Here is a 27992-nt window from a genome sequence, read left to right as displayed (position 1 = left end):
TTCTTCAAGGTGGAATTTCTCCTACAGAGGCAGTATTTAATCGTGATTTTACTTATTACAAAGTTAATCTATGGAAAAGCTGTTTAGACATAACCAGATTTCTCAGCCAAACCTTTCTCTCCGCGTAGGACAGGTTTGAGGACTTGGTTAAATAAAGGTGGTCGTATTTTTACGAAGATTTTTGTATGAGGTGATACTTATTTTATGTGATCGTAGGCTTGGGTGTTTCTAAAAGGTAAATATTTTTGTACTCTTGAACTCTGTAGTATCTTAAAACCTAGTTTTCCTTTTTTAAATAAGAAAGAGTTGTGGGTTTTTTTTTTATAACACCTTGTTTGAATCAGTCTCATTTTTCTTGCTTACACCATTGATCTCAAGCTAGTGTCACAGTTTAGTATTTTTAATGGCAAATATATATATATATATATATAAAGAAAGAGATCTTCCACAAGGGTGGGATGTCCTTCTGAAGAGTACGGGATGTTGTTACAAGGTCTTGCTGTGTCTGAGCATAGTTAAAACGCGAGAGGGAGGTTGCTGCAGCTGCTGAAGCATTTGCAGGGGGAAGTTCTGCCCTCTGCCAGGCTCCTTCCCAGGCTTGCATGGGATTTCTGGAGAAACCCCGGAGCAACGGTGCATGGAGGAACCGAACAGGGATGAATCTGGAGGGCAGCAGTGCCGGTGTCTGGCAAGTTACTATTTCTTTAATCATAAAGCCGAAGAAAACAGCTGTTGGTGGAAATGAAAGGCGCGGCTGGCGAGCTGTTGAAGCCTCTCCCTGCAGTTCTCCGTGAGGTTTTGGTGTGTCAGACCCTCGCAGGGACCCGTGTGCTCACCTGAGCTGGGGAAGCCAAGGATGGGAGGAAGCGCAGCTGGATTGCTCCCACTGTGATGCTTCCACCACCTTTGTCACGTTTACTTGTGTCTCCGTGCGACCTCTGATCCTCGGCTGACGTATGGGACCTGCTCTAGCGTATACGGACCAGTAGCAATTGTCACTTGTTAACTCCCGTCTCTGTTTTAATAAAGATGTGCACTGGCATTGTATAATCTCCCTTTTGTGGGCGTTGTGATTGGAGAATAAAATCTGAGAACTTTAATGCTTCAGTTAAAAGTTTAAAGCGGTAATTTAAAATTTATTTAGCGTGGACAAAGTATGAAAATAACGCCCTAAAAAAAGCTCTTGCGAAAATAAACTCTCGCCCGCAGGAAGGCTGTTGCAGTAAGAGTTTTTCTGGCTTTCGGGTGGTTCAATCCTGACTCTCTGACCCCCGGAGCCCCCGGCGCAGACCCTGCCCGCGCTCCCGCAGGGTTTGGGGGTAAACTTCTATTTCACCCCTTTCATTTCCTACCTTTGAGGTATTTTTACACCCGCGCAATTTCCATGGTGGAATGAAAGCTCGCTCTAAATCCACGCACTCACAGGTGGGAAGCGGGGGGGGGAGCTGGGGGCGGCCCGGGGGTCCCATCGGGCCCCGCACCCCGCGGCCCCGCTGCTCAGCCCCGGCCCAGCAGCTCCTCCCAGGACAGCGCCGCTCCCCGCGCACCGGCGGAGCTCAGCCCCGGTGCAGCTCAGCACCAGCGGCTCTCCCCCCGGGGCCCGGCAGCTCCTCCCTCAGCAGCGCCGCTCCGCCCGGGCCGCTCTCCCCCCCCCCCGCACCGGCGCAGCGGAGCGCCGCGGCCGCTCCTCCCCCGCGCAGCCCCGCCCCGGCCGAGCCCCCGCGCAGCCCCCGCGCTGCGGTGCGGTGCGGGGCAGGGCAGGCCGGGAGCGCCGCGCCGGTGGCACCTGCGGCCCGGAGCCCGCAAACCCCTCCCCCGGCCGCTCCCCCCGGGCGGCCCGGCCCATGGCGGGGAGCGCCGCGGCTCCAGCGCGCCAGAGCGGCCCCGGGGAGCGGCCATGCGGCACTACGAGGAGGCGACCGCCTTCCTGGGCGAGTGGGGCCGCTTCCAGCGCCTCGTCTTCTTCCTGCTCAGCGCCAGCATCGTCCCCAACGGCTTCACCGGGCTCTCCATCGTGTTCCTGGCCGGCACCCCCGAGCACCGGTGCGCGCTGCCCCGCGGCGCCAACCTGAGCGGCGAGTGGCGGGCGGCCAGCATCCCGCTGGAGCCGCGGGGCGGGCGGGCGGCCCCGAGCCGCTGCCGCCGCTACCGCCCGGCCGCGATCGCCAACCTGTCGGCGCTGGGGCTGCGGCCGGGCGACGTGGAGCTGGGGGCGCTGGAGCAGGAGCCGTGCCTGGACGGCTGGGAGTACAGCCGCGAGGTCTATCGCTCCACCATCGTCACCGAGGTGCGCGGAGCCCCGGGGCAGCGGCGACCGGCGGGACCGGTGCCGTGGGAACGGCCGGGGGGTGGGGGGATGCTGTAGCGATAGGCGGGTGTCCGTGGGGTTTAACCGCCTCGGAAGGAGCCGCTCGTCCTTCTCATCCCCGCCGGAACTTCGCCTCCAGCCTCGGCAGCGCGGGGCGCGGAGCCCCCGGGCTCCGGGGGGGTCGCTCAGCCCCGGGCGGTGAATAGAGACCGGCACCCAGCGGGGCCGGGGCCGTGGGGAGGGGTCTGGGTGGAGGGGATGCTCCGGGGACGGGGAGGGCTCCGTGGGGTTCCGCTGCCTCGGGAGCAGCCGCGCGTCCCCGTTATCCCGGCTGAAACCTCACCTCCAGCCGCGGAGCCGCGGGGGGAGCGGAGCCCTGGGAAGGGGTCTCGGGGGAGAGGGACGTGGGGGGACGTGTCGTTATCGCAGCAATTTTCCATTGAAACTGAAGCTCCAGAGCGGTTAGGGAGGTGCGCGGAGCCGCCGGGCAGCCGTTGCCCCGGGGGAGTGAACGGGACCCGTTCGGGGGGGGGTCCCGGTGCCGGTGGGAGGGGGCTGCGTGGAGGGGGTGCTGCGGAACAACGAGCGGTCTCTGGAGCCGCTCGGCCTTATCGTCCCGGCTGTTTCTCCATTGAACCCCGAGCCCCAGGATCCCCACCGGGCTGTGCCAGGGCGTTACGGGATTGTTCTGCTTTGGGGGGATGAAGGGGGAGCCACAAAGGGTCTGGGTGGAGGCGATGCTATGGGCACAGAGAGGGATCTGTGGGTTTAACTGCCTCGGGAGGAGCTGCTCGTCCTTATCGCGGCTGTGTTTTCCATTGGAACCTCGGCTCCAGCATCATCCGCCAGGTGCGGAGGCGCAGGAATCGGTCCCTGCAGCAGCCGGAGCCGCGGGCGGTTGTAGGAGTGCAGCGTTCCCGCGGGCTTGGAGCCCTGCCTGGGCACTGCCCTGCCCGTGGGCCCGGCTTGCTGGAGGGCAGACCTTCCCTTCGAAAGGTGAAAGCGGTCTCCAAATTAATTGCATCTCCTTAGCCGGTGTGGCTGTGTGCGGTGATCACTGGGTGGGTTTCATCACGGGTCTGTGCAGGCGGCTTGGAGAAGCAGCCCAGGGAGAAGGGGTTTGCTCCCTCCGGGGGTCAGAGACGTCTCTTTGGCCGCCGAACATCAAAAGGGTTTGTTCTCTTTCTTGTTTTTGTTTGTTTGTTTAAAAAAGAGGGTATAGGCCCCGGAGTTGTGCAGGGGGCAGCGTTTGGGGAGCCCTGGTTTAATGCCGAGTCCAGAAGGACCCTGAACCTTGCCGTGTGCCTCCGCTGTGGTGGTGCCGCTGCCTTGGACTCCCTGACCTGCCAGGACAGGCCGGGTCACCTCCTGGGTAGACACATCCCTGCCCAAACTCGCCCTTTGAGTCAGGCCTCTGCTCAGGGCAAACAAACAAAGCCAAAGCTGCGCTGATTGTCCTTATTTCAAGTGCAAGCTGTGCAGACCCAGAGGTGCTGGTTGACTTAAGATACAGAGAAATGGATTTTGAGGAATACTTGAATTTCAGATGTGTATTTTTTTTTTTGAGAAGGCTTACAGACCGCTTGTGCAGCCCCCTCGCCTGGTTGTGCCTGTGGACGAGTTTTACAGAGCTGGAACTGTGTTTGCACTTATTCCCTGCTTTGTGAAATGGGTTGTGGTAGGTGTTTGGATAGTGGTGGGTGTGAGTACATAGTGACCATAAGCGGATCCGAGCACAGAAATGTTCCTCACGAGGACTGAGACGAGAAGGGGAGCGTGGGAGAGGAGCCTTGTCAGCACGTGGAATTGTGGCAGTGGTGACACTGGTGGTGTTGGAAGCTTCTCTCCAATGTGTGCAGTGGTTGGGCCGTGAGTGATTTTAACCTGTTTGCAAAGAGTTGCCCTCTTCCTCGAGGGGAAAGCTGCTCTGGATTCCTGGACCCTGGTGGCTGCAGAAGCGCGGGCTGAGTTGCGCTCAGGGCAGCGTGAGGCAGTTGGTGTTGTCTCAGGGATGTCCCGATCACGGGTGAACACGCCGGGCGTGCTCGGAGCGCTTTAATGTCGTGGTTGACCTGGCTGAGGTGTGGTTTCAGCCTCTACTTTGGAGCTTCTCCGCTGAGCTCAGTCTCGGTGCAAATTAAACTGTCTTGAGCTACTGGACTGCAGTCGAGGAGCTTTATACTCTGTAAGAAAGAGGAGCTGGTAGGGTTTGTGAGTCACCCCGCGGCCCTGGGCTGCTGCCCGGGTGGTTTGGCTGAGCGCTTGCGTCTGTGGGAGGTGCTGTTTGTTTGCCAGACATCATGCACTGAGGCAGTATTTTTTTTTTCCCTCTTTAATATTGATGCTTTTGAGGGAGTTTTGCGTGAGCCGTGACCTTTCACATACTTACAGGTTTTCAGCGTTCAGCTCCTTGAATGTTTTGGCTTGGTGCTGCTGCTTTTATGATTCACTAATCTTGTGTGTGGTTGCGTATCTGGAACCCATTGAATAGTCATAAGGACCTTTGTCCCAGATTTCCGTAGCCGACGTGGGAGGGGGAAGGGGGAATTTTTTTTAAGAAAGCTTTTTGCTGACTCTCTCAGGATTCTATTATTGAGAAGGTCCTCATTTACGGTTCTGCTTTTCAGGGGAGATTTAAGATATTCAGCTCCCTCCTTTGAAGGAAGACGTCCTCTCCTCACCCAGCCTCGCAGCAGAAGGTTGTTAGGAGCCAGGCTGCAGAATTTAACCTGCTCCTGTGTAACAAAATCCCTTTCCGTCCTGTGCTTTTTGAGACGCTGTGTCTCAGGGGATAAGAAAAGCTTTGCTTTGGCTCAAGAAGCCATCTCTGTCATTCTTTTTCCTCCATAAGTCCCATAAAAAAATGTAGGCATAATAAAAGTACATACGTGGTGGTAAAAGGAATAAAACCAGGGGGAATTAAGGGAGAAGGCAAACTTCTTCTGCCAGTCATATCTGTTATGGGATTATACTGAATAACTGGGAATAGAATTGAGCTGTGGAGTGAAGAGCGTAGCTGGACTAGAAATATTATATAACAGGGTGGCGTTAGATGATACAGCAATCAAAACAATTTGGTCTGTACATGAGTAATTCCTACATGCTAAAACATCGACACGTAATTTGGGGTGTACACATCGGTCCATTTGCAGCGTGTTCAGTGCAGGTGTCACGTTGCCTTCCAGAGCTGCGTGGTTCATGCCTGTTGTGCTCTCGACCAGCTTTAGGGGCTCTTTGGCCTTGCAAAGGAAGGATGAGCGTGGTGGGAATTGCCAAGTGTCCTCAGGCTCGGCGCTGGGTGTACACGTGTGCAGGGAGAGAAAGTTCTGGGCAAGTGTTACTGCCCTGAGGTTTCCATTCCCTTATTCCAGAGACTCAAGTGCCCTGCTGTGCTGTCAGAGCCCTGTCTCTGAAGTTCAGGGGGTTCTGCTGGGTGTTCAGGAACCAGTGGTGACATCTGGAGTGGTGCGGATGAGCCGTGGTACAGCCGTGGGACTGGAGGTTGTGCTGGCCGCTCTGTTGCAAGGTGGGGGACTGTATCATTTTGCCTTACCAAAATAATAGCAGGGGCTCGTGATGGCCATTGTAATTTCTTCAGGCTTTGCTATGAGTGGAGCCAGCAGCTGAAGTGTAAATCGAGCCCGTGTCATCCAGGCTCCGCTCTCACTGAACTCTTCCTTAATGTCAGCCGCCTCCATTATTTCTCATCTTTTAAAGCAGGTGCATCCTCGTTCTTGCTGCGGGCTGCCGTCTGCCTATTGTTCGGGCTGGAATTCATACGTACAGCTTCTCAGCGCTGATAAAGCTGTGGGAGGACGTTTAGGTGATTTTCAGGTACAAAAATCTTAGTATTAATAGTCTTGTCATCAGGAGGAGAAAAGGTCTGGTTTGCATTTAATAAGTAAATCTGAATGGCTGCCAGGTGTACGAAAGGGCTTCCAAGATGCCGAGGTTTGCGGCGTGATTTAAGCAGCACATAGCGCAGACTCCTCAGAACTGTGTGAGTACAGACCTTTCTGACCTTGCGACATAAAACAGTTTTATTAAGAAGCTGCAGCTGATATCGTTCCAATGGAAACGATGCTCTTTTGGAGGTACCTTGGACAATTAATGGTAGGGTAGCGTTACCGTTACGCTGTTTCATCTTTGAGTTTGAGAAACGTGAGCAGAGTTTTAGCTTCTGATGTCAGTGCCCCGTTTCCTTTTTCTCCACGCACCTCAAAAGTGTGACATATGGGGTGAGTTAACTTTGTACACAGGGATTATAAAATATTTGGCACTTTCCTTCCTGTTCTATGCAGGTTTCACCTCTTAAAACAACTACAAGGGGAGAAATTGAGCAGTATGCATATGTTGAAAATGCAGACTCGGGTTATAAACTTTAATGTGTCATCTGGGACTTGTGAATATTTGGAATATACAAATATAGTTTCAGAGGAAAGAGTATTCAGTAACACTGCTGTCTCTCAAGTAAACAGGATATTTATATGGGTATAAACAGGACCAGATTCTGAATGGACAATGGTAAGCGCTCAGCTGTGAGCCTGAGATTTGTTTGCAGAACCAAACCAGCCTCTCCTTGCAGAGAGAAGCAAGTGGGGAGAAGGCAGGGTATGGGATTAGCTTCAAAAATTCTTCCTAACGTGTTGATTTTAGAAAGAAAATATTAGCACATGGGACTATCCCGCTTCGTCTTTCAATCCTATGTTATTCTCGGCAAGAGAAGAAAATAGTTTAAAAAGAAATAAAGGAGTGAAAGGACACAATCTATTGTAGCTGTAAAAATTCCTTTTCCTGTAAGGCTTTTCTTTCTATAACAGGGGTATTACTGAGCAAGACAGTCAAAGCTTTTCTGTTTCTCATAGTTTATCTTTCTTTAGGGTTCTAGGAGTGCCATAGGGCAGTGCAAGTGCTTCTGAGGCAGAACAGTTCTGTTATCTGAGAAAGACTGATTTTACAAGTGAGGCCCTAAATTATGTTGTGATGGCCTTGCCGCTGCTTCTGTAACTTTCCAAACTGGTTTGGCAGGGATACGTATTTGTTTGCTGTGATGCTGTATTGCGAGAACTCTTGCTATTTTGAAGTGCTCCCTTATTAACAGAATGTGTAATTTCCATGTTACGATGCATTAAAAATGTTGGGCAAATTTTAAGCTCAAATAAGATGGGCATCTTGTTGTTGGCAGCTGGAATTCTGTTATTCCTATTATGGCATCTGGTAAGAGATGACAAAATCGCAGTGGAAGCGGAGCAGGATAAGGGATGAGCATCGGGAGTCTGGATGAGAGCCACCGCAGGGTTTAGCGTTAGTAATTCATGCAGTGCCAGCTCTCCTTTCGAGGCAGGAGCTATTCGCAGGCACGGTGGATGTGGGGCGTGTACGCAAGAGGTGAGCCTTTACCCCTTAGAGTTTCCAAGTGCCTGGAGAACTTGGAGGAATGACATTTTCTGCTTGTGGTATGGCAGTGTCTCCACCTGGACTTGTGGCATCCCAAGCTGGCCCAGCAATTTTAGTTATGAATACCGTTAGTTTATGCTTTGAATGTTGTTCTGTGGTTTGCAGTTCAAAGGTTTCAAATATTTCATCTTGGGTCTGAATTTCATTGTGCTCGTGGCTTGTGTGGAAATTGTAGGCTAGTTTTCTTTTTGATTACAGGTGTCGAATATTAAAGCTCAGTTTAATACTGGGAAGGCGTGAGACACGGGCAATACCAGTCTAGCCAGGCTGACACTTGCACTGGCGCTGAGCACATGCTTCTACCTATGTGTGATTATACCTAAACCTGCAGTAGTGCTTCTTGTTCAGGTTGTGTTGTGATAAAAGACTGGAAGCTTTTGAGGTTGAGAAGGGGCTTGTGTTTAGGGGAGGAAGGAGGTCTGAGGGAGTAGGTTGGGGTTTTTATTCTCCTCTGTGTTGTAACTAGGATTGCCTTATCACGAGGGATTTGGGGTTGTGGTGCCGGGTAGCTGGTTTTGAGAGATGAAGCAGAACTTGGAAAGTGCTCTCCTAAAGAGATGCTTAAGTGATGACTAGGAACATGTCGGACTGTTTTGTACTCTGGCCCCAGGCTTGTGCTCAAGAAGCAACTGCTTTGGTCCCTTTCCCTTGTGGTGTCCCCTGCCTTTTCCCCCAAGCTTTCCCCATTTTCTGGCCTTCTCCGTAGCCTGTCCACCTTTCCCCATGCCCTCTTTGCTCACAGCTGGTATCCGCCAGGAATCCTGTATGGAGGGCAGTTCCGGCTCCAATGCGTGAGCAATGTTTGCTGCTAGGTGTGAGGCTGCTAACAAAGACATCACCCTGACCTGAGTCATTGCCTGGGAAGCAGCTACAGCCCGAAGCACCTGCAAGATAAGTAAGAAGACAAGTTGAAACTGCAACAGGAGGATGCCTTCTTATAAAGTTGTAATAAAATCGAGTGAAACTGCTCTGTGCCTCGAGCACTGGGCACCAGTGTTTAGGAGCTTGATGCTTTGCAACGTCAGCAGCTCCTGTTTGAAACAAAACTGCAATGTTTTTCTCCTGTTTGGAGCTCTGCTACCTTGCTGAGGTTAACCTTATCTCATTCACTGGGGCAAAGGCCATTACAGCTGGCAGGCTAACTGGGAGGATACCGAGAAGTGAAAATAGCACATGATTTTAGAGCACTGGGTCACGGTATCCTGTGTCCTGGCAGCACTGCCAGCAGCAGGGTTCAATCAGTAACTACTGCGACACTCGCTCTGAGCAGTGCTGGGCTTCTGACAGCGGTGTTTGCCGACTGCTCGGTCAATGTGCAGTCGAGGGAAGGGTATGGGTACAGAACGCTTGTGGAAGACCATCACTGAGAACTGATACAGTAGACCTGGCTGGTGAGTCATTAAAAAGTTGAAGCCTTCGACATTCATTTACCAGGGCAGGAGGTAACGGACTATAAAATCCCTTTGTTCTGATTGTTGTGCGGCTGTGGAGTCTGTAAATAACTGGTATTGCACAATCTAGGTAGTTTTGCCTTGGAAATTTGATATTGAATTTCACTTTGATGCCTGGTCCAAGTGAATATCAGCGTAACAGCTCCCAACCTTGCTTTGATAGAGCAGATAGACAAACAAGCCACGTGTTAAGGGCCGATGTGTTTCCACCTGCCAATGCAAGAAGCTTTTGGCAGAACGGTGCAAAACATTTCAGTACCATGAACTTTTCCAAGCAGTGGCCATCTCAGTGAAGAAATTGTTTGTTCTGGGCATGAGCCTGGCAGTACCTGGAAAGCCGAGTGCTGGGCAGCCTTGTGCCGAGGCGCAGAGTGCGAGAGAGATGGAAGGAGACAGCCAGCTCGCAGCACAGGCTGACTGGCCAGAAATAATGACTTATTTAGTCATTGGGCTATAAATGAGAGCTGGATGTTTGGCTACTTAGATTTTAGTTGTCTTACTGAAGGTGTCTGGCTCCAGTGGCTAATACAGAGACTCTTCATTAATGCAGGATTTGTGCTGGGGGTGGTACTTGTTTTCCTGATAAGCATCATCATAGGAAGGCATATGATAACCACTGAAACCTTTGGCCTCTATAAATCCGATAACAATCACTTACTGTGTATTTCTAAGGTTCCAGATGCTTTTTGCTGGAGCTTCCTGACTTGATTAGCCTCTGTACTCTTCACAGAGCTTCTCAAACTTAATCTGTAATGAAGAGCAGCTTTTGTTGAATAAATCCAGATTTAATTATGTTTATTACAGTTTGTAATCCAAATGGCATTGATAACTGTAGTAAGTTAAATCCCTTACATGAGTGGCCTAAATTTTTTAGCCCATTAGAAAGCCACAATTCCAAAAGGAATTTGTGCAAGGATGCATAACTGATGGTGTTGGTGGGATTTGCTGGAACACTGCATTGTGTGCTTCAGGTATTGGGTGGCTGGAAGAGCTTGGGGGATAAGTCCGAGAATAGCACTGAGGACTGTGAAAACTGATATCAGGAGAGGTTCTTCCAGAGTTGGATTTGTCAGAGGAGAGGTTAAGAAATGGCTGGAATACAGTTACAGATTGGGAAAAAGTGTGGTTTTTTAGCTCCTACGACCTCACAAAACTGATGATGGTGGTCTAAGGGTTGGCAGCTGAAGTTCACAAACGCCGGTGAGAGCGCAGCCTGTACGAGTGAGCATCATTCGTCACTAGAAACGCTTCCAGTTGCATACTGGATGCTCTTCCATGCAGCGAGTGGTGGATCAGTGGAGCCTTGCTGCGGCGATCTGACAGTGGAAAGACGATTGCTGGTGGTCTTCATTCATTGTGTGGGTTTTAGTGATTCCAAGCCCTAAACCATCCACAAGGGTGCAGTTGGAGGGTGAACTGTGAATGGACTGAGGGCTGTGAGATACCTGGAGTCAACAGCTTAATGTCAAGGAGAGCGAGCTGGCAAACAAAGCAAAATGCTGGCGTTCCCACCTGCGTGGGACCACCGCCAAGGTGATGCTGGAGCTGGGACACACAGTGGCTGCAGGGACAGATCTTACAGCTTACAAAAAACTAAGAGGAAAGCACACTATACTTCATTATTTTTTAATGGGGAGGAAGGGCGATTAATTATTGGGGTCAGAGTGAATATTTTACTTTCAATGGATTAAAACCTAAAAGTATACATACCTAAAACACCAGAAGGGGCCCTGTGGGAGCTGTTTGACTAACCGAGCTCAGAAGGGGTTGGCTTCACGTCAGAAGCATTGCTTGCCTCCAGATTGCTCGGGTGTGGGGCTGCAGCCCTTCTTGCCCTCTGCCCGCAGGCTCTGGCAATGCCTCCAGACGCAGCAGTGACGGGAGGGACCAAGGAGCCCTGCTGGGTTCTGGCCTCTCTTCTAATACATACACAGTTTTATCCCCCGCAGATAACCAAAATACTGTTGAAAGAAGCTCAGTTGTAGCTGTTGGTATCAATACAAAAGTAACACGAATGTTATTGCAAAAATATCAGACTGAAGTGGGTAGGAAAGTGAAAACTATTGCAGTCTTAATTTAATAATTATCTTTTTTCTCCTCTTTTTTTGTTTTCATTTTGGAAGTCTTGGTTTGCTTAGCGTATATTTCAGTTTGTATTCCAGAGGTTGTGATTGATGTTAGGTTCCCCGTGAGGAGCGAGCAGTCTCCAGTCTCTCTCAAAACCATATTAAAACACAAAAAAAGGAAGAGGCATATTTTTTTCTGTATTCTCGTTTCTGTGGTTCAATTTCTCTTAAATTGGAAACGTGCATTTTTACTGGCAAACTGCTGTATGCAGGGAAGTCAAGTTTTGGGACTGTTCTGACTTCTTCCAAAACCAGCAGAACTGCAGCAGTTGAGCCGTTGAGAGGAAGTTGAACGAAGGGTATTATGAAATTATTAGTTACCATCACTCATATACGTGAAGGGGAAATAACCACAGCCATCAACCACGTGAAGACAGCCGCATGGGTCCCACGTGGAGGCGGAGCTGGGGCCTCAACCGGGTGGCTCTGGGTGGGTGCCTTTGCCCTCTGCTGCCCAGCATCCCTTCCCCTTATTTTCATGGAGCTGTGTAGAATCATAGAGTGGTTTGGGGTGGGAGGGACCTTAAAGCCCATCCAGTCCCACCCCTGCCATGGGCAGGGACCCTGGATCAGGGGCTCCAAGCCCCATCCAACCTGGCCTGGAACCCCTCCAGGGATGGGGCAGCCCCCCCTGCTCTGGGCACCCTGGGCCAGCGCCTCCCCACCCTCATTGGGAAGAATTTCCCCGGAACATCTAGTCCAAATCTTCCTCTCCAATTTATAGCCACTCCCCCGGTCCTATCGCTACACGAATCCATGGTATTACATTACGTGATGCCACTGCCTCTGAGCAGTAGGTTCGTTACTCCTTTCTCTTGTGAAGGTTCTCTGCCCAAAGGGCACATTTTCATCTGGGCTCAGCCAAGGCATTTAGAAGGAGGGAGAGGAAATCCTGTTTGTTGAAAGACTTCCGTGTTCTCTCTTCCCACAGTGGAATCTCGTATGTGACAACGACTGGAAGGGACCCCTGAGCACCTCCCTCTTCTTTGTGGGCGTCCTGCTTGGATCTTTCGTATCAGGACAGCTCTCAGACAAGTAAAGTATAACTCCCAGAGCTCTTTGTTTCATGCCGCTTTGTGAGCGAGACTCGTGTGTGAAGTTTCCCATGAGTGTCTTTCTGCAACTACTGTTGTGCCTTCGTTCTGTGACCATCTAATCCGAACGTACACAGAGTGTGGAGAGCAAACGTCCGAGAACAGAATGTTACAAAGATTGTTAGTGAGCCCTGTCTTTATCTTTTTATTTTTTCAGCAAAAGCACCACTGGAGCAAACTGGTTTTATGCCAGAAAACAGGTGTGGGAGCTGAGTTTCATCTGGAAAAATCAGATCAGTGACTTTCCCTTCTAATTACTTTGGACTCTGTTCAGAGAGTTCCCCGAGCCTTGTTTTCATTGAGGTCAAATTTAAAATTATCTTTTATAAACACCCTTAGCTTCTCTTCCTCCTCATGGCAAAGTCCAGTGAGCTGTGTTTGTGGAAGCTGCAAAGCCCCGGCGCTGTTCGGCTGAGCTTCAGAGCAGCAAAGCGTTGGCTTTCTTGTCTGGGGATATTTTTTAATCTTCTTTTTTTTTTTTTTTCCTAATTCCGTAGTTCCAGACTGCACTGGCTTTCTTGTTGATCGGTAGAAATGTGAAAAAAATGGAAGACACCAGCATTTTTTGTGATGTTGACAGGTTATTGGGTTTGGGTTGTTTTGTTTTATAGCTCAAGTTTTCTTACTATTTCAGCAAGATCTGCTGTGCCCTCTTCCTATCAGTAACCAAGGAATAGTGTCCAGGACACACTTCAAAGCAACTTAGCTAGCAGCTCTTGGAATATTATTTTCTCTTGGTCAGTGGATTTTTTTAATGTATTTAAAATAGTTGTGCTTATGTCATGGTTCCCAAACCTCTGCTTTTTGCAGATGTTTTCCATCTCCCAGAGTATGTGTACAAGTAATCTTATTTTCTGTTTGTGCAGATTTAGTTCATGCTGTTGTATAATCATCTTTCTTTTTTTTTTTCTTTTGTTTTTAATCCGTCCATGGAAGGTTTGGCAGGAAGAATGTGCTATTTGCAACTCTGGCGATGCAGACTGGCTTCAGCTTCGTACAAGTCTTCTCTACTAGCTGGGAGATGTTTTCGGTGTTCTTTGTGCTGGTTGGCATGGGACAGATCTCAAACTACGTGGCAGCCTTTGTTCTCGGTATGTGAGTCCTGCTGGGCACGGTATGTGTTCCTTAGTCTTGTGCTTTTCCTGCTCCTTTTCAGTACTGGCTTAGGGTTGATTTGTTTTGCCAAGAAACACTGTTAGGAGCATGTCCTCGCCATGCAGAGATAACTCACGCTCTCCTTGGAACTTTCCAGTTGACACAAAAGTGCAGTTTGAATTAAACCTGTGGCTTCCCATCCTAAAGAGGCAGAAAACCCCAAAACTGATCATTCGAAACAAAATCTGTCCTTCCAGTTATAGAATCATAGAATAGTTTAGGTTGGAAGAGACCTTGAAGATCATCCAGGCTGCAAGAGCTTTGGCTAACGGCACCCCTGTTCTTTAGAAGGTGACGCAGGCCAGAACCTCATTTAGGCATCTCTGAGTCTCAGAGTTATCCTTTAAAGAAGCTGCCCTCTTGCCTTAGGCTGGAGAGGACCCTGCAGTCAAGCTGAGGTTGTGTTGTGAATGTTTTGTAGTACGTTGGGTGAGTTTAGCTCCACAAGTAAAATGTGGGGTTCTAACAGCATAGAATTATAGGAGTTTTAGGTACTTCAAGCTACAGAAATGCTGTGTGGCCTGATTCTCTTCCATTTATATGTTCCTGGCTTGGTGCAGGACCCCTGTATCAAGCAGATCTGTGCTCTAAAGCCGAGTGACAGAGTGCTATCTACTGCCAGCACCCCTTGCAGCATATTTCAAAGCCAGGTGCTGGAGGTTTTTTTGATAAGTTACTTGGTTGCTATCAAGTTAAAACACTAATCTTCCCTCTGTTGTTTTGAACAGGCACAGAAATTCTTGGCAAATCGATCCGTGTGCTGTTCTGCACGCTCGGCGTTTGCATATTTTATGCATTTGGCTACATGTTGCTGCCCCTGTTCGCTTACTTCATCAGAGACTGGCGGATGCTGCTGCTGGCGCTTACCTTGCCTGGGTTGCTCTGCATCCCACTCTGGTGGTGAGTATAACTGATTTAATAAGACTTTAGTCTTTAGAAGGTTGTGCCTGCAGATTTTTAAGATCTGGACTCTGAGCCAACCAGCCCATGCCCATGAAACTGGTATTCCTGCCAGTACGGAAAGGGGCTCCGGGAAAGCTGGCGAGGGGCTCTTTGTCAGGGAGTGGAGGGATAGGATGAGGAGGAACAGTTTTCAGCTGAAAGAGAGGAGATTGAGATGAGATCTTAGGAAGAAATATTTTCCTGTGAGGGCAGGGAGGCCCTGGCTCAGTTTGCCATGGAAAGTTGTGGCTGCCCCATCCCTGGAGGGGTTCAAGGCCAGGTTGGATGGGGCTTTGAGCCTCTGATCCAGTGGGAGGTGTCCCTGCCCATGGCAGGACATGGGACTGAATGGATTTCAAAGTCCCTTCCAATTTAAACCATTCCATGATTCTAAATTCTGAAATGGGCAGTTGAAGAAGGGACATTGCATCCTTCTTCCAGTCGCTTAGCTGCAGCTCCATAGCTTTGTGGGTGATCTGAGTTGTCCCTGAAAAACCTAGTCTTCATTTTCTGTAGGCTTCTAGGAAATCAAGTGATATGCATCAGGAAAAGGAAAAAAAATCAGTAAAACTTCTCCTTCTGCCCCAGTGAAATCCATGAGCTTTTAAGAGTAGGCCTGAACTAAGGGCAGAATGAGAAAGCAGTTGGTTTGGGAAGCTGGGCAGTGCTTGGGTGATGTAGATATGACAAGCCACAAAACAGTGCTTGCATATCTTGCGACTTCCATGTTTTCTTCTGTAGTTGATGAAATGCTGGGTTTGGGTGGCATGCAGAGCTTAAGCAGTCCGCATGGTGGTGGTGTTTCTTCGCTTACACTAGCCTTGATGTTTGTGATTCCTTCCTGTTCCAATAAGTCAGGCAGATTCTTCTTTCTGACTAGCCTTTATAGGATAGTATTTTATGTGTTATTCCCTAAAGATATGCATGAGCATGCTGCTCAGATATTCACATTTCTGAATTTCTTTTAACTTCACTGTTTTCCCGTACTTCGAAGGTTTTGGTTGCTCTTTTTTCTGTATCATTGCTTATTTCTTTAGCACTTCTAAAATCCACAAACCCATTTTAGTCTGTTCGTGTTCACTACGCTCGTCTGCTTGTGTAAATCTGATTTCTGTTGTCACTGCTCTAATTTCTGCAAGATGTGGCAAGTTTTGACATCTCCGTGCCTGGAACGATGTGTGTTGGTGCCTGCAGCAGTGCTGTCTGTGGAAATGCAGCCTTGTTATTGTGAACCCTTTCTGCAGGATCATTCCGGAATCTCCACGGTGGCTGATCTCTCAGGGAAGATTTCAAGAGGCAGAAGACATCATCCGAAAGGCTGCAAAAATTAATGGTGTTACAGCCCCGGATGTAATATTTGACCCTACTGAGGTAAGATTCATTTAGCAGTCTGGTTGCTTGCTGGACCTATTAATAGCCATGTAAAGTGATGAATTTCCTGGCGTATGAATTGAGTTACACCTGAAGCGTGTTACCTGCTTCTCAAATGGCTAAAGCATCATCCTTTGCCTGAAAAGCAGAATACCCTTTCCCTGCCTCATTAAGCAAAGCCCTTGCTGTCCCACCCCATGGGAGTGCCACCATGCATGCTAATGCCAGTCTCTTTTTGATCCAGTTTACAGCCGCCTTTTTCCTTTCAATCTCTAGGTTTTGAGGGAAGGTAATAAATATGATGTCCCTCTTGCTTTGTGATTTAAATACTTGTGTTGAACAGACTGCTTGTGTAGGCTAATATGGTTCTATAAAAGTCATAGCACAGGACTAATCCTGGCCAGTGGTAGTGGAAAGAAGGTCATTCTAGTTTGATTCCATGTTCAACTCCATTCTCTACTCCATATTAAGGAAAGCAAAACTTGAACTCTTCTCAGGTGAGGTAGCTAGCAGTATCTTTTCTTCCTCATCCATTTCTTACAACATATTGTTATTTCCTCTAGCTATTCTGCCTTTGTCTGAGCTATTGGTCACCTTAAGATGTAGAAGCAGTTCCATACCCATTCAAACATGAACTCAGACAGATAAACTGTTCGCATGGTCCTCTTGGGGGACCTCTTAGCAGATCTATGGAGTCTCTTTGGGCAGTTGCCCAGTTGTGTTCTGGTTGACAGTTGACATTGTCTCGTCATTTGTGTGAAAATACTGTGTATATTTGCTTGCTTTGCAAGGCCTCAGTACCAGACTGAGGAAGACGGTTCACCATTACACTGTCGTGTGTTTGCTGTTGAGATTGACACCACTTTGCTTGGGCTGAAGGTAGCTGAGGTGCCAACAAACCTATTTGTTTAGACTTATTTCTAAGTAGTAGGACAGAAATCCGGGTCTTGCTGGAACAGAGTGAGAATGCCAGGAAAACCCACACCTTCTTATAATAGCTTTGTCCCTGGATTTTCATTAGAACACACTTTTTTTCCTTTTTTCTCTCATACCTTCTCATGCTGGAGGCTTCAAAACTCACTCATCGCCAGCACTGCCACAGGAGAACAGTAAATAAACTCTGGCTGCAACATCCGCCTAAAGGTCACTCTCCATGGAATCTTTTATATCCCTTTCTTAGAAAGAAATGTTGGTATGGAGCAGTAGAAGGCAGGATCAAGGGTAGGGACGTTCCCCCAGGGAATGCCGACAAGGGGAAATGCTGGCTTCTGCAGCAGAGTGGACTACACACGCTCCTTTACAGATAAATCCTTGCACGTCAGCTTTCAGAAACACAGTTTAACAGTCTGATACAAAGCATAAAAGGAGCTCAAACAGGTGGTGTTTTAAGGCAGAACTGCTGCCCATCTGTTCTTTTTAAAGGGAAAATAATGCTGTGACCACTAATTCTGTGCAAAACTTCATCAGGGTCTGTTTACACCGTTCTTGTCTGCTTTCCCAAGAGCTGTAAAGCAGCAGGCTCGCAGCCTCTCTGGAGTTTTTAGGAAGCATGTTTGTGCTGCAGAGAGGCTCTCAGAAATCTAGCTGGCTCTTAGCCCTCATGCCATTGAAACGTGAGCTCTGAATGGAGGAGCAACTCAAGCTCATGCTTGGAGCGTTCCTCGAACCCACGCAGTGGCGGAGCAGTATGTGCAGTGTTTGGGCTCCAGGGACTTCAAAACCAGTTAGGATCCAGCAGGTGAATAGTTGCAACCAAGCTGCAGGGCTCAATTATCCCATGTAGGGGGGCTAAAAATGTTTGGATGATAGATGTATTTTCACATCACCATTTTGCCCTTCTTGTAGCTTTTTTCTTTAGCCTGCCCTGTGAAGGATTATGTTGTCTCCTAAAAGGCAGGGTCCTTTTTTCATCATCAACTGTGACTCTGAATTTTACTGTTTCTAATTTTCTGTGTGTGGGTGGGTTTTGCTTGGGCTTTCTCCTTTTTTCTGTTCCCTTTTTGCTGGTTTCTTGGCAACACATAGTGGCAAGACTGGAGAGTGCTTAGGAGAGATCATGTGATTTAGGAGAAGGGGCTGAGAGCTGCAGAGCTGCCTGCAGTGTGCGTATGGGCAAATTTGGCTCCAGGCAGAGTGAAAGCTATCAGAGGTGAAGAACTGTTTGCCTTTCATAGAAAATGAAGGTTTATGAAAGCAAATGCACTGCAGTTTGGTAAACACAAACATCAAACCATTATTTCATCCTCCGGGTCTTCAGAACAAAATATCACTGAGAAATAATGTTCCCCTGACTGCAGCAATTACATAAACTTCATGTTCCCATTAGCTCGGATACAGCTTGAGGAGGTGATGTGTATTTTGAGTTGAGGGGCAAGAGTAAAGGGCCCCAGATGGGTGTCAAGCGATTAGCTTGCCCAAAGAACTGTCACTAACTGAATATGGAAGAGAGGCTGATAAGGAATTAAGTTAAATGGTTGCTTTTGTCTCTTTATTGGTGTGTTGTCCTGCAATCCCTCTAGCTATAATAATGCTGGACCAGCCTGATGTTTTAGGGGAAAAGTATTTTAAGTTGAACTCTACAGAGGAGAGGGTGATGTATTAGACCAGGCAAAAAGGGTTCAGAAGAGCTTAGAGTAGTGAGTAATTGCACTATTTTGAAGCTACAATCATAGTTTACTTCTGTTGCTAACAATTTGCACAAGCGATGAAAGAGTACACAGTGCCAACAAAAGGCATTCAGACTTTAAACATAATAAAATTTAGTTTGACATTCTCGGGTCATGCTGACCTAAAAAAATCAGAGGAGGAAGTAACCTTTGTGCGCTGTTTATTGTGCTTGTGCATAATAGAAGTCTGTCAGGCAAGATTGATACTGCTGCTCGTGGGAAGAGAAGTCTTCATTGAAATATTGTGAGGGATCTTGGCAGCTTACAATTCACAAAGTGTCACAATTAAAAATATTTCATTATTGCCTTTTTTTGTTTAGTAATTTTGAGCTGACACTCAGCTTATGGCGGACACTCTTTTCTTTCTTGGTGAGGTTTCTGACTGTTGATAGAGTCACAGATTCCAAAAGGTATAATATGTCCCAGCAGAACAAAGAACCTGTAGGGAAGACTGTAAGATGAAATATTGTTAATGTTCTTACTGTAAGACTGTTAAAAATGCCATTAAATTGATGAGTAAGTAGCCTGTGATAAATCCTGAAAACTTACCATCTTTGTGATAATAAAAATATGTTGTGTCTAGAAAACTGTGGTCCTTCAGCCACAGGGTGTTGCTTTATCAGAGCTGATAGTTTCAATCAAGGGAACTTGTGCTGCTAAATCACCTTTTATGTATTTTGCAAATCCTCTCCCTTGTTCCTCCTTGTCAGGGGTCTAAATTAAAGTCCCAATTTAAAAAAAAGCTTAAATTCTTTCATTTTTTACTATCTTATCAAGCACAAAACTTGTTTGCATGCTTCATGGATGAGTATCTTGGCATTGTTTATGTGGAAGTGGTTTTAGTTTGAGGAGTTGGACAGTTTCGTGAGGAAAGGAGAAGTTTGTCATCTTTTTGCTTATGTTCTTCGAAGATCTCAAACCCAGGTTGGATAGCGATGGGGACTCTCCAGCTCATGACCCAGTTTGTCTCAAGTTGAAGTGCTTCACTGCTAGGACCAGCATGAGGAGTCATTTATTAAATCTGTCTGCTGCAGTTTCATCATCTTGTTTCTTTTTTGGTCTGCAGTGGACGTACAGGACAGTTTAACACTTTTTTTTGCTGGTCTTTGAAGATCATTCTTGGTCTTTTAAGGCACCTTCAGTCTTCTGGTTCAATAAAACCTTTGCTTCTACAGATTGCGACTTTTCAAATGCCTCCATCCTTGCTGCTCCCTGCTTGACCGGGTGGGATTTGTGGGATCCTCACCGTGTGCTGCTCACAACTGGACACACCAACTGTGCCAGGAGTGACCTACAAATCATGAATTAATGCTCTCTCTTTATAATTCAAGTATAAAAGTAACAGAAAGCACTTGCTTTGTGAAACCTCAGGTAGAGAACGTGATTACTCATTTCGGCATAGATTTTAAGTGAGTTTAGGGAGGCTCGACTACTTTCAGAGGCAGTTGGCTCTTAGGGCTTATACGTGCTTGGTTAAAAGTGAGGCACCTGTTTGACCTCTGCTGCAAATCAAAGTAGTGGTGTGTAAGTTGGGGGGGATTTATTTTTCACACTATTTTTGCTTGCGGGAAGTTAACGTTCCTGTGCTTGGTTTGTTTGTTTGTTACCAGCTGCAAGACTTGAATTCCCAGAAGCAGCAGACGTACACCATTCTGGATCTAGTGAAAACCCGGAATATCCTAACTATCACCATCATGTCAGTGATTCTTTGGTAAGCAAGTGTGGTTCGGGACTATGTAAGCACAAAAGCAGCAGAACAATGGAAAACCACTCTTTGAACACTAAGGTACTCTGAAGAGATACGGACAAAACCAGCTCAAAACTCAGCAACCTGCTGGCTGAAGGAGTAAAGTTCTGGCACCATAGGTTTTTCATTTCAGTAACAGCCTAGAAACACATCTGGATTGTTCTTTCTTTCTGAAGCAGTCAGGCATATCTTCAACTGAGCAAGAATCAGATCAGCTGGCAGTGATACGTGGGAATCCTGCCTGATATTGGGCCTTGGGGAATCCTCATCTGACTGTAACAGAGTCTTCTAAGAAGAATGAGTCATGCCATGTCTTCCAGTCAGAGAACTGCTGCCCAGGGGTGTGAGCAGAGCGATGCCTGACACGGGGAGAATCTTCCCATCTGTTTTGTATTGTCTCTTAAAGGGATAAAGCTGCCGTGGAAGCTCTAACCTGAGAGTTCCTTAGACTTTCCTGCTGCTACTCTGTCTGCCTGCCGTCTTGAGCTTGGTTCTGCACTAGCTGAAGCCATGCTTTATGTTCAGTTTGATTAAACAGATGTCATTTTCCTTTACTGGAAATCTCAGTGAAACTGTAATTGCTCAGAAGAGTGAAAATAAAGAGGGTAACTTGTAGCCTGCCAGAGGCTATAAAAGTAAGATTAATTAGTGCATGTACCTACAGTGTCCTAACGAAGGTCCCTCAAGTGCTTTGGTGCTAGCTAGGTCTGTTTGCTGCCTTACTGCACTATGTCCTCGTGCTGTAGTGAGGCAAAGCCTTGGAGTTCAGTCCGTTGAGCTGCCAGTGCCCACAAGCTGATGTGGCTTTTTGGGTCAAGGAATGACCTGGCTAATATTGAAGCCAGATTCCCTTGCCCCACAGCAAGCACAGTGCTACAAACACACTGAGAAAGGAACCTGAGCAGAAAACAGCTCAGAAAAGAGAACTGCTGTTGGCTCTTTGTGGATGTGTCAGTGCAGTTTCCATAGGCTGTTCTTTTCCCTCCAAGCCCGAATGCTGGCTCTCGCCTTTATTTGGAAGTGAGCTAGAGAGTTGGGACTGTCCTACCTCTTATCTGCTTGGAGCAGATCAGTAGCGAGTTCCTAGGCACAATTTTGCATGTGTAGTTGTAGAAATCAAATGCAAACCCCGTTTGAACATCGTTTCTCGTAGGACAAAGCATCTGAGAGAAGCAGAGTGGCGTGACACCACGTAATCCACTCCATGCACAGAACAGCATTTGACCACATGATAAGTGAAGTTTTAGCATAGGCAGAAGGAGTCAAACATGCAGCTGCCTTATGCAATCTCGCCTCCTCTTGCAGAAAAGTATTCCGTTAATTTGGGCAATTTTTCCACTGCTTTTACCGTGCATATTGGTTGCCTAACCTCCTTTTAATTAATTTCCCTGAATGTAAAGGATTTGTGCTGACTCACAGCAGTGTTTCCCAACCCATATATTCTGATGGTATATTCAGTGTTAGGAACTGAAAGATCTTACGGCAGAAGCGCTGTCAGTGGATGGTTGCAGATAGCAGTAGATCCCCTATAGATATTGCTGAGTGTTTTGTTAAGTTTGAGTAAGAAGCAGGTCTTCAAACTAATCCCTTTGCTGCGTTTGCATCAGGCAAGGGGAAGTTTGGCTTCTTGTCAGCCTGGGATGTGTAAATGCCCCTAAAGGTTTTCTAGAAAGTGTGTAACTGTCAGGGTTTGCCAGTGTGATAAGCTAAGGCAGACCGACTGAAAGGGAGTTCCAGCAGGCACAGTTTCTTATACGTAGCAATAATTCCTAGTCGCCCAAGGCTGGCTGTATTGCACAGCATCACGGAAAACACCACGTAACTACCCTGGCGAAGCAAAGCTTTAGCTGGCAGGGCTCACGCAGCAGCGGGGTTACCCGCAGCTCTATGACTTCACACCTTCCCAGGTACACAGGCAGCTTATTCTAAGGGATTGGACCATGAAGGCTCTTCCCATGAGAAGTGAAGAGGAGGACAAGTTAGTCTTTTGTCAGTGATCTGCATCGTGCTGTGCAGTGATTTCACTACAGGTTCTGTTATAGCACAAACACTGAAGGACATGAAGTGCCGAGTGCTCTTGCACCGGGACACATCCCAGTCCAGTGCCTGTTGTTTCCTTGATGGTAAAACATAACCTTCTTCCCACTGTCTCCCAAGACACAACAGGGTTTATCTCCAAGGCCAGTTGTGTGTTTCTCTTGATCACACGGAAGCCAGTTCTCGTCTGGCAGTGGCACCGATCCCTGAGCTCTGTCCTGCACTGACCGGCCCTGGCATCAAGCCGTGCAAACGTGGCATGGAGGATAATGACCCAGAAGCAGTGCTCTCCAGACATAACGAAAAGCTACTGTAGGCCTCAGCAGTGGTAAAATTCCCTAGTCCAGACTTTCCAACTAAGGCTGTAACTACCGGTAAGAGGAAACTATTGTGTCCCTGCACTGAGAAATCATCACTCACCTCCCAGGGGTGACCTGAAATATGAAGGCATATGTGAGAGGTTGTCACCCCCTGTCCAGCAGCCCCACTAGCAGAGACAAATGAGGTGTCAAGAAGTGCAGATACCCAGAGAGTGGGGTGGACACTTGCAAAGTCATGAGATGGCATCAGAGGTAGTATGAGCTCTGTGGCTGCAGGATCATCCATCACCTGCACCCATGGGTTCCTGGGTGTCTGTCTCAGCAAGGCTAGCAATGGCTCTGGGGATCCCTGATTGTATTAATGCAAAATTGAGTATTTAAATTTAAAAAATATATATTTTTTGTTCTTTGAATTTGAGAGCAACTTGAAAGATAAAAAGCTTCAGGATTGTTTAATTTTAGTTACCTTGCTGTTTTTAAAGTCAGCACTTCGGCTGCTTCAGAGGTGAACGAATCTGGCAGATGCTGAATTTACCTTACATAGTGATTTCTGTCCTTAACAGAGATGTAGAAGAGGTCCTTGGCAACCTTTGGAAGAAGAGAAATTTGTCTGATCCTGTTATTCTGCTTCTTTCAGGATGATAATCTCTGTTGGTTATTTCGGACTGTCTCTTGACACACCTAATTTGCACGGAGACGTCTATCTGAACTGCTTCCTCTCAGCAGTGATTGAAGTTCCAGCATACATTATTTCCTGGCTGCTGCTTCGAAATCTCCCTCGACGGTATTCAATGGCTGCTGCGTTATTCTTGGGAGGCTGTGTTCTTCTCTTCATTCAGCTGGTGCCTTCACGTATGGAATCATTAGTTGATCTCAAATATGTATGATAGGTGAAGTGCAGTACCATGCCCTGGGCGGATGTGCAGGACGAGTGTCCCGAGGGGCCTAAATACAGATATTCATTTCCTATCCTTGCCCCTCTTCCTTGGTTCTCCGTGCTGCTGCACAAGGAGCTCGCACTACATGTCAATTCAGATACGTTTTTAAAGGTGGGTCGTTGACTTTGTGATCTTTTGGGGTAGCAGTGTAGTCCAGTTGTACATCGCTGGCAAGGTGCCTTGGTGGGGGTCCAGGTGGAAAACCAGGACTAGAGATTACCAGGAGGCTGCAAAACCTACTTCCTAAACAGCTCTCAATGACTGTCTCTTTGTGGCTTGTTTAAACAGTTGTATTCAAGGGAACCATGGAATCATGGAATGATTTGGGTTGGAAGGGAACTTATAGCCCATTCCATTCCAATCTCACTGCCATGGGCTCGGACACCTTCCCCTAGACCAGGCTGCTCAAGGCCCATCCAGCCTGGCCTTGGAATTACCATTGTGGAAGCATTTTTGATAAGTGAAGATGCTTGGACTGAATTAGTGTTGCTATTTCAACATTTGACAACTGGAAAGGAGGACAAAATAATATTTATTGGATATCAAACCACGTGTGTCTTTAGGCCAGTTAAGATTAATAGGGTTATGGACTTATGACTGATAATGCTGTTGAAAACTTGGGGGTGTTGTTGCTTAGAACTTATTTACAAAGCAAAGAGTAAACAAAAGAGAATGTACAAGAACTGCCTTGTTTGTTTAATACAGATAATCTACGTGTTGCATTCTCTTTTTCTTGTTACAATCAGTTTTTCGCTGATACGATCTGTTTGATTTTCAAACCTAACTGTTGCAGTTAAAGTCAACCCAGCTTCCTATAATTAAATTATTGACTTGTAGCAAGGAATGTTAATGAGAAACCAGAGCAGGAAACCAAAACTAACTGGTTTTGAATGTTTAACTTTTGCTCACTTTATTAAAAATGGACACATGGCGTTGTTTGCAATAGTAGAGATATGGCCCATGAAATCTGAGAGGACCTCTCCAGTTCTTGCTCTGTTCTCCTTCATTTTTCACTTGGCAGGAAGCCCCGTGATTGAGAGGAAATGGAAACGTGGAGTCCTAGTAATCTAAAAAAATAAAATAAGAAATGTTGCCCGTGCTTGTAGACATGTACAGGGAGAAAGGATACCAGAGACCAGAATTAATTAGGCAGGAGTTACACAAACAAAGTGGAATTAAGAGATACCATGAACTGTCACAGCTTTATTGAAGTCTTTATTCTGTTTTGATTTCAGATTTGCGTGCAATATCTGTTCTCCTGGTGATGTTAGGGAAGTTTGGGATCACATCTGCCTTTTCAATGGTTTATGTTTACACGGCTGAGCTCTACCCAACAGTAGTGAGAAACATGGGAGTTGGAGCAAGTTCCATGGCCTCTAGGCTGGGCAGCATCCTCTCGCCTTACTTTGCTTACCTCGGTAAGTTAACCCGTCCGTGTGTGTGCGGGGAGATGCTGGTGGCTGGAAAGCCGTGCTGCTTTCCCGGGTCAGCATCCTGCCTCTGGGGGTCACTGGGCTTTTCTCCTGTTCCCAGTCTGGGTGCCTTGGGAAACTGCAGTTAAAAATGGGATCTCGACATCTCTGAGGAATGGTTGTGTTTTGTGAGAAGTTGTTTTGTGCCCTGTTGAGGAAATGCTCTGAGGACTCGCAGTCTTATTGACTCTTACAGCTGTGATTTCTCAGTCTCTCAAGTTCCTAAAACGACATTTATAACAATGTATGCTTTAGATGCCAGCCTGCGAGGGGGGCTGATCGGTTTGGTTTTTACTGAAAACTTAAATCTTGCATAGGTAAGGCCCTGTACTTAGGTACAAACCTTATCAGAGACTTAAAGCTGATGCTGGCTTTTTTTTGTGTATTCTGCTAGGTGCCTATGATCGATTCCTGCCTTACATCCTGATGGGGAGCCTGACTGTGCTGTCAGGAATTCTGACCTTATTTCTACCAGAAAGCTATGGTATGCCGCTTCCAGATACAATAGAGCAAATGCTGCTGGTGAAAGGGTAAGTGTCACCTTCTGATCTCAACACATCTGCTCTCCGCTCTGAGACGAGGAGCGGACTTGCCTGGGTAAGGTCGGAGGGAGGGGTGAGTGTTGGTAGTGTAGGTACTGCTCTGGTGAAGATATGAGAGGTTGGCTGGAATCCTGGTCCCTCTTCTGAAGTGTGTATGTTCAAATGTACTTCTCTGTTGCAAATGTATCATTTTACTCTGATATTCCTGGTGCAGGAAAGGGTCCTGTCCAACTGAAGTCAGCAGGACATTAAAATGAGGAGGCTGTAACGCCAGATAGGGCTGAGGATATCAAAGATTTCTTTTTCTCTGTTCTCTCATCTATTTTATGTTATTTTTTTTCTTTCTTTTCTCCCTTTCTGCCCAGATTAGAATACAGGCCTGCAACCAGTAGCACAAGGGAGTCCAAGGAAGAAGAAGAAAATCCAGAGATTTTGAAAAGCACAGCTTTTTGATGGAGCTCCTTTTTTTTTTTTTTTTTGAGCTCCTTTGGACTGAAAGTTGAATGGACTTTTCTTCTGAAATTCATTCTAGAAAGGGCTAGTGGTAACACTTTGTTTCCTGTAATATTAACCTTATTTATTAATTCAAGCACTGTGTTCTCTACATTCTCTTTTTATATGAACGTCAATACTTAGATTTTTTCAGCCACAGTTGATTCAATGCAGTAGTACCATGGAACGGTGTCTGATCAGTCCCTTGTGACTTTTAACTGTATAGTTCAGCTGAATGATACTTGAAAAGGAGTTGAAGGGCTGCTGGGGTCTGTGGGTTCCTCGGGGAGCCTTCTCCAGAGCTGGTGCACATCAAGAAGGAAAAATTGCCAGAAAAAGCTGCTAGTTGGTTTTGATTCCTCGACATCTGTCTCTGTACAGGAAACTTATTTATTAGAGTGCAGGTTCTGAGAAAGTGCGTTTCTGTGATCTCACTCGAATGACTTTACTGAATTTGGTACCAAATGCAGAAAGATGCAAAGAAAGATTTTGAAGATGAATTCTAACTGGGTATATTTTAACTCAGCTTAGATGGAAAGTCTTGCACAAAGTATTTGTAGTACTGAAGTTTTGCTCACAAGATTCACTGGATTCCAACGCTGGTTTTCCCTGTGCAATGAAGTTGTTTACGTCTGACCCTGGATGTAGCCTGCTTCCAGGTCATATTTATTTTAAATCATGCAAAAGGTTCCATCTGTGCTGGGAGGGAGCAGTGTCAGTTTGGGGTTCTTCCCTGTTAATGTGTGGTGGAAGTTTTCTATCTAAATTGTTTTAACGTTTTCTGTGCAATCTGGATGCCGGAAACAATTCCCTTGCCTTTGTTCTGTGCTTTTCACCCACATGAATGTACACACGCACACAATTAATGTACTTAGGAGATAAATTTTTGTGTTAATCTGTGTCGCTGCATTGACTTCGTGGTTCAATGTACTGAGAACAAGACTGAGAATGTATTTCTGGCCGCTGCTTCTCAGTTCTCAAGTGCCAACTGTACAATGACAGAGAGGTCTGTTATTTCACTTAACTACTGTAATTAGGGAATTGTTTTCCAATTGTTTAAAGAAATCCAAACAAATAACGTTGATAGTCTGCCAAGAAATTGTTCCTTGGGTGGTGGAAGCACCCTTGGCATTACCTATGGTTCTTTGTATATGAACACCCTCTCTCGTCTGGGCTGCTCTGGTTACGCTTCAACAGATGCGAATGGGGAAGGATTTCTCTCTTGTGGCACTTGTTTGTGTTTTGGTCTGTCCTGTAGAGATGGAATAAACAGAATTTAAACCACGGTAGCCAAAGCTGTAGGGCCCTTACTCTGCTCTCTGGGGAAGTTGTGGGTTCTCCTGCTGCGTTTCAGGGTGACATTGGCTGATTCCAGTCTTTCGTTGACCAATACCCCATGTTCTGTCCTTGGTAACTGGTTCCAGTAGTGGGACTGACACGTGCCCTCCAGACTGCTTGTTGTAGAAAGAAGAAAACACTGTATAGACAACAGCATTTTGTTTTGTTTAAACTCCTCCTGCCGGTGCCCTGAGCTTTGGCATTTGCTCTGCTTTCCCTGCATCTTCTCACCTGCTTGTTCAAGTGTTTTAGTTTCTGGGTGCAGGAGGCACTTGGCCCATGTTACCGCATCCAAGAACGGGCCTGAGGCATGTATTTTTGTTGTACCATCAGCTCTTCTGAGGAGAGGAGTCGCAGTGTTTGGGCCGGTTCTGTGTCACTGCCATTCGATGGGCTGACAGCCCCTTGGCACGCGGGTGTGAAATGCACTGTGAGATTTGAAGCTCGTGCAAAAATTGAGAACCTGGATTTTGCAAGCCTCACTGCACATCGTGTAGGAGCCCTGACATGAGCAAATACGTGTCAGGAGACAAATA

At 47.1% G+C, this 27992-nt stretch overlaps 1 protein-coding gene across 3 annotated transcripts; it reads left to right on the top strand.

The window, feature by feature from the left end:
* The first annotated feature begins 1705 nt into the window (after positions 1-1705).
* On the top strand, positions 1706-27980 carry LOC104060862 (organic cation/carnitine transporter 2). 3 transcript variants are annotated; one of them, XM_054079216.1, is made up of 10 exons: positions 1706-2287; positions 12274-12377; positions 13373-13527; positions 14320-14491; positions 15778-15904; positions 20181-20281; positions 23312-23526; positions 24848-25030; positions 25479-25614; positions 25992-27980. In XM_054079216.1, the coding sequence occupies exons 1-10, from the start codon at positions 1898-1900 to the stop codon at positions 26077-26079; spliced, it is 1671 nt and encodes a 556-aa protein (XP_053935191.1). In that variant the 5' UTR covers positions 1706-1897; the 3' UTR covers positions 26080-27980. The 3 variants fall into 3 exon arrangements, with proteins under 3 accessions (XP_053935191.1, XP_053935192.1, XP_053935193.1); XM_054079217.1 differs by having other exon boundaries at positions 25997-26023; XM_054079218.1 differs by lacking the exon at positions 1706-2287 and adding an exon at positions 9218-11772.
* The last annotated feature ends 12 nt before the right edge of the window (positions 27981-27992 follow it).

Source organism: Cuculus canorus, chromosome 14, assembly GCF_017976375.1.
Source record: "Cuculus canorus isolate bCucCan1 chromosome 14, bCucCan1.pri, whole genome shotgun sequence".
Classification (NCBI taxonomy): Eukaryota; Metazoa; Chordata; class Aves; order Cuculiformes; family Cuculidae; genus Cuculus; species Cuculus canorus.
This window is presented reverse-complemented; position numbering and strand designations above follow the sequence as displayed.

What these genes read in the sequence shown, in the direction of transcription:
- LOC104060862 (XM_054079216.1), top strand. Translation starts at nt 1,898, where the DNA reads ATGCGGCACTACGAGGAGGCGACCGCCTTCCTGGGCGAGTGGGGCCGC. An exon ending in GCTCCACCATCGTCACCGAG is followed by an intron (nt 2,288 to 12,273) that starts GTGCGCGGAGCC and finishes CTCTTCCCACAG; the next exon opens with TGGAATCTCGTATGTGACAA. An exon ending in CGTGGCAGCCTTTGTTCTCG is followed by an intron (nt 13,528 to 14,319) that starts GTATGTGAGTCC and finishes TGTTTTGAACAG; the next exon opens with GCACAGAAATTCTTGGCAAA.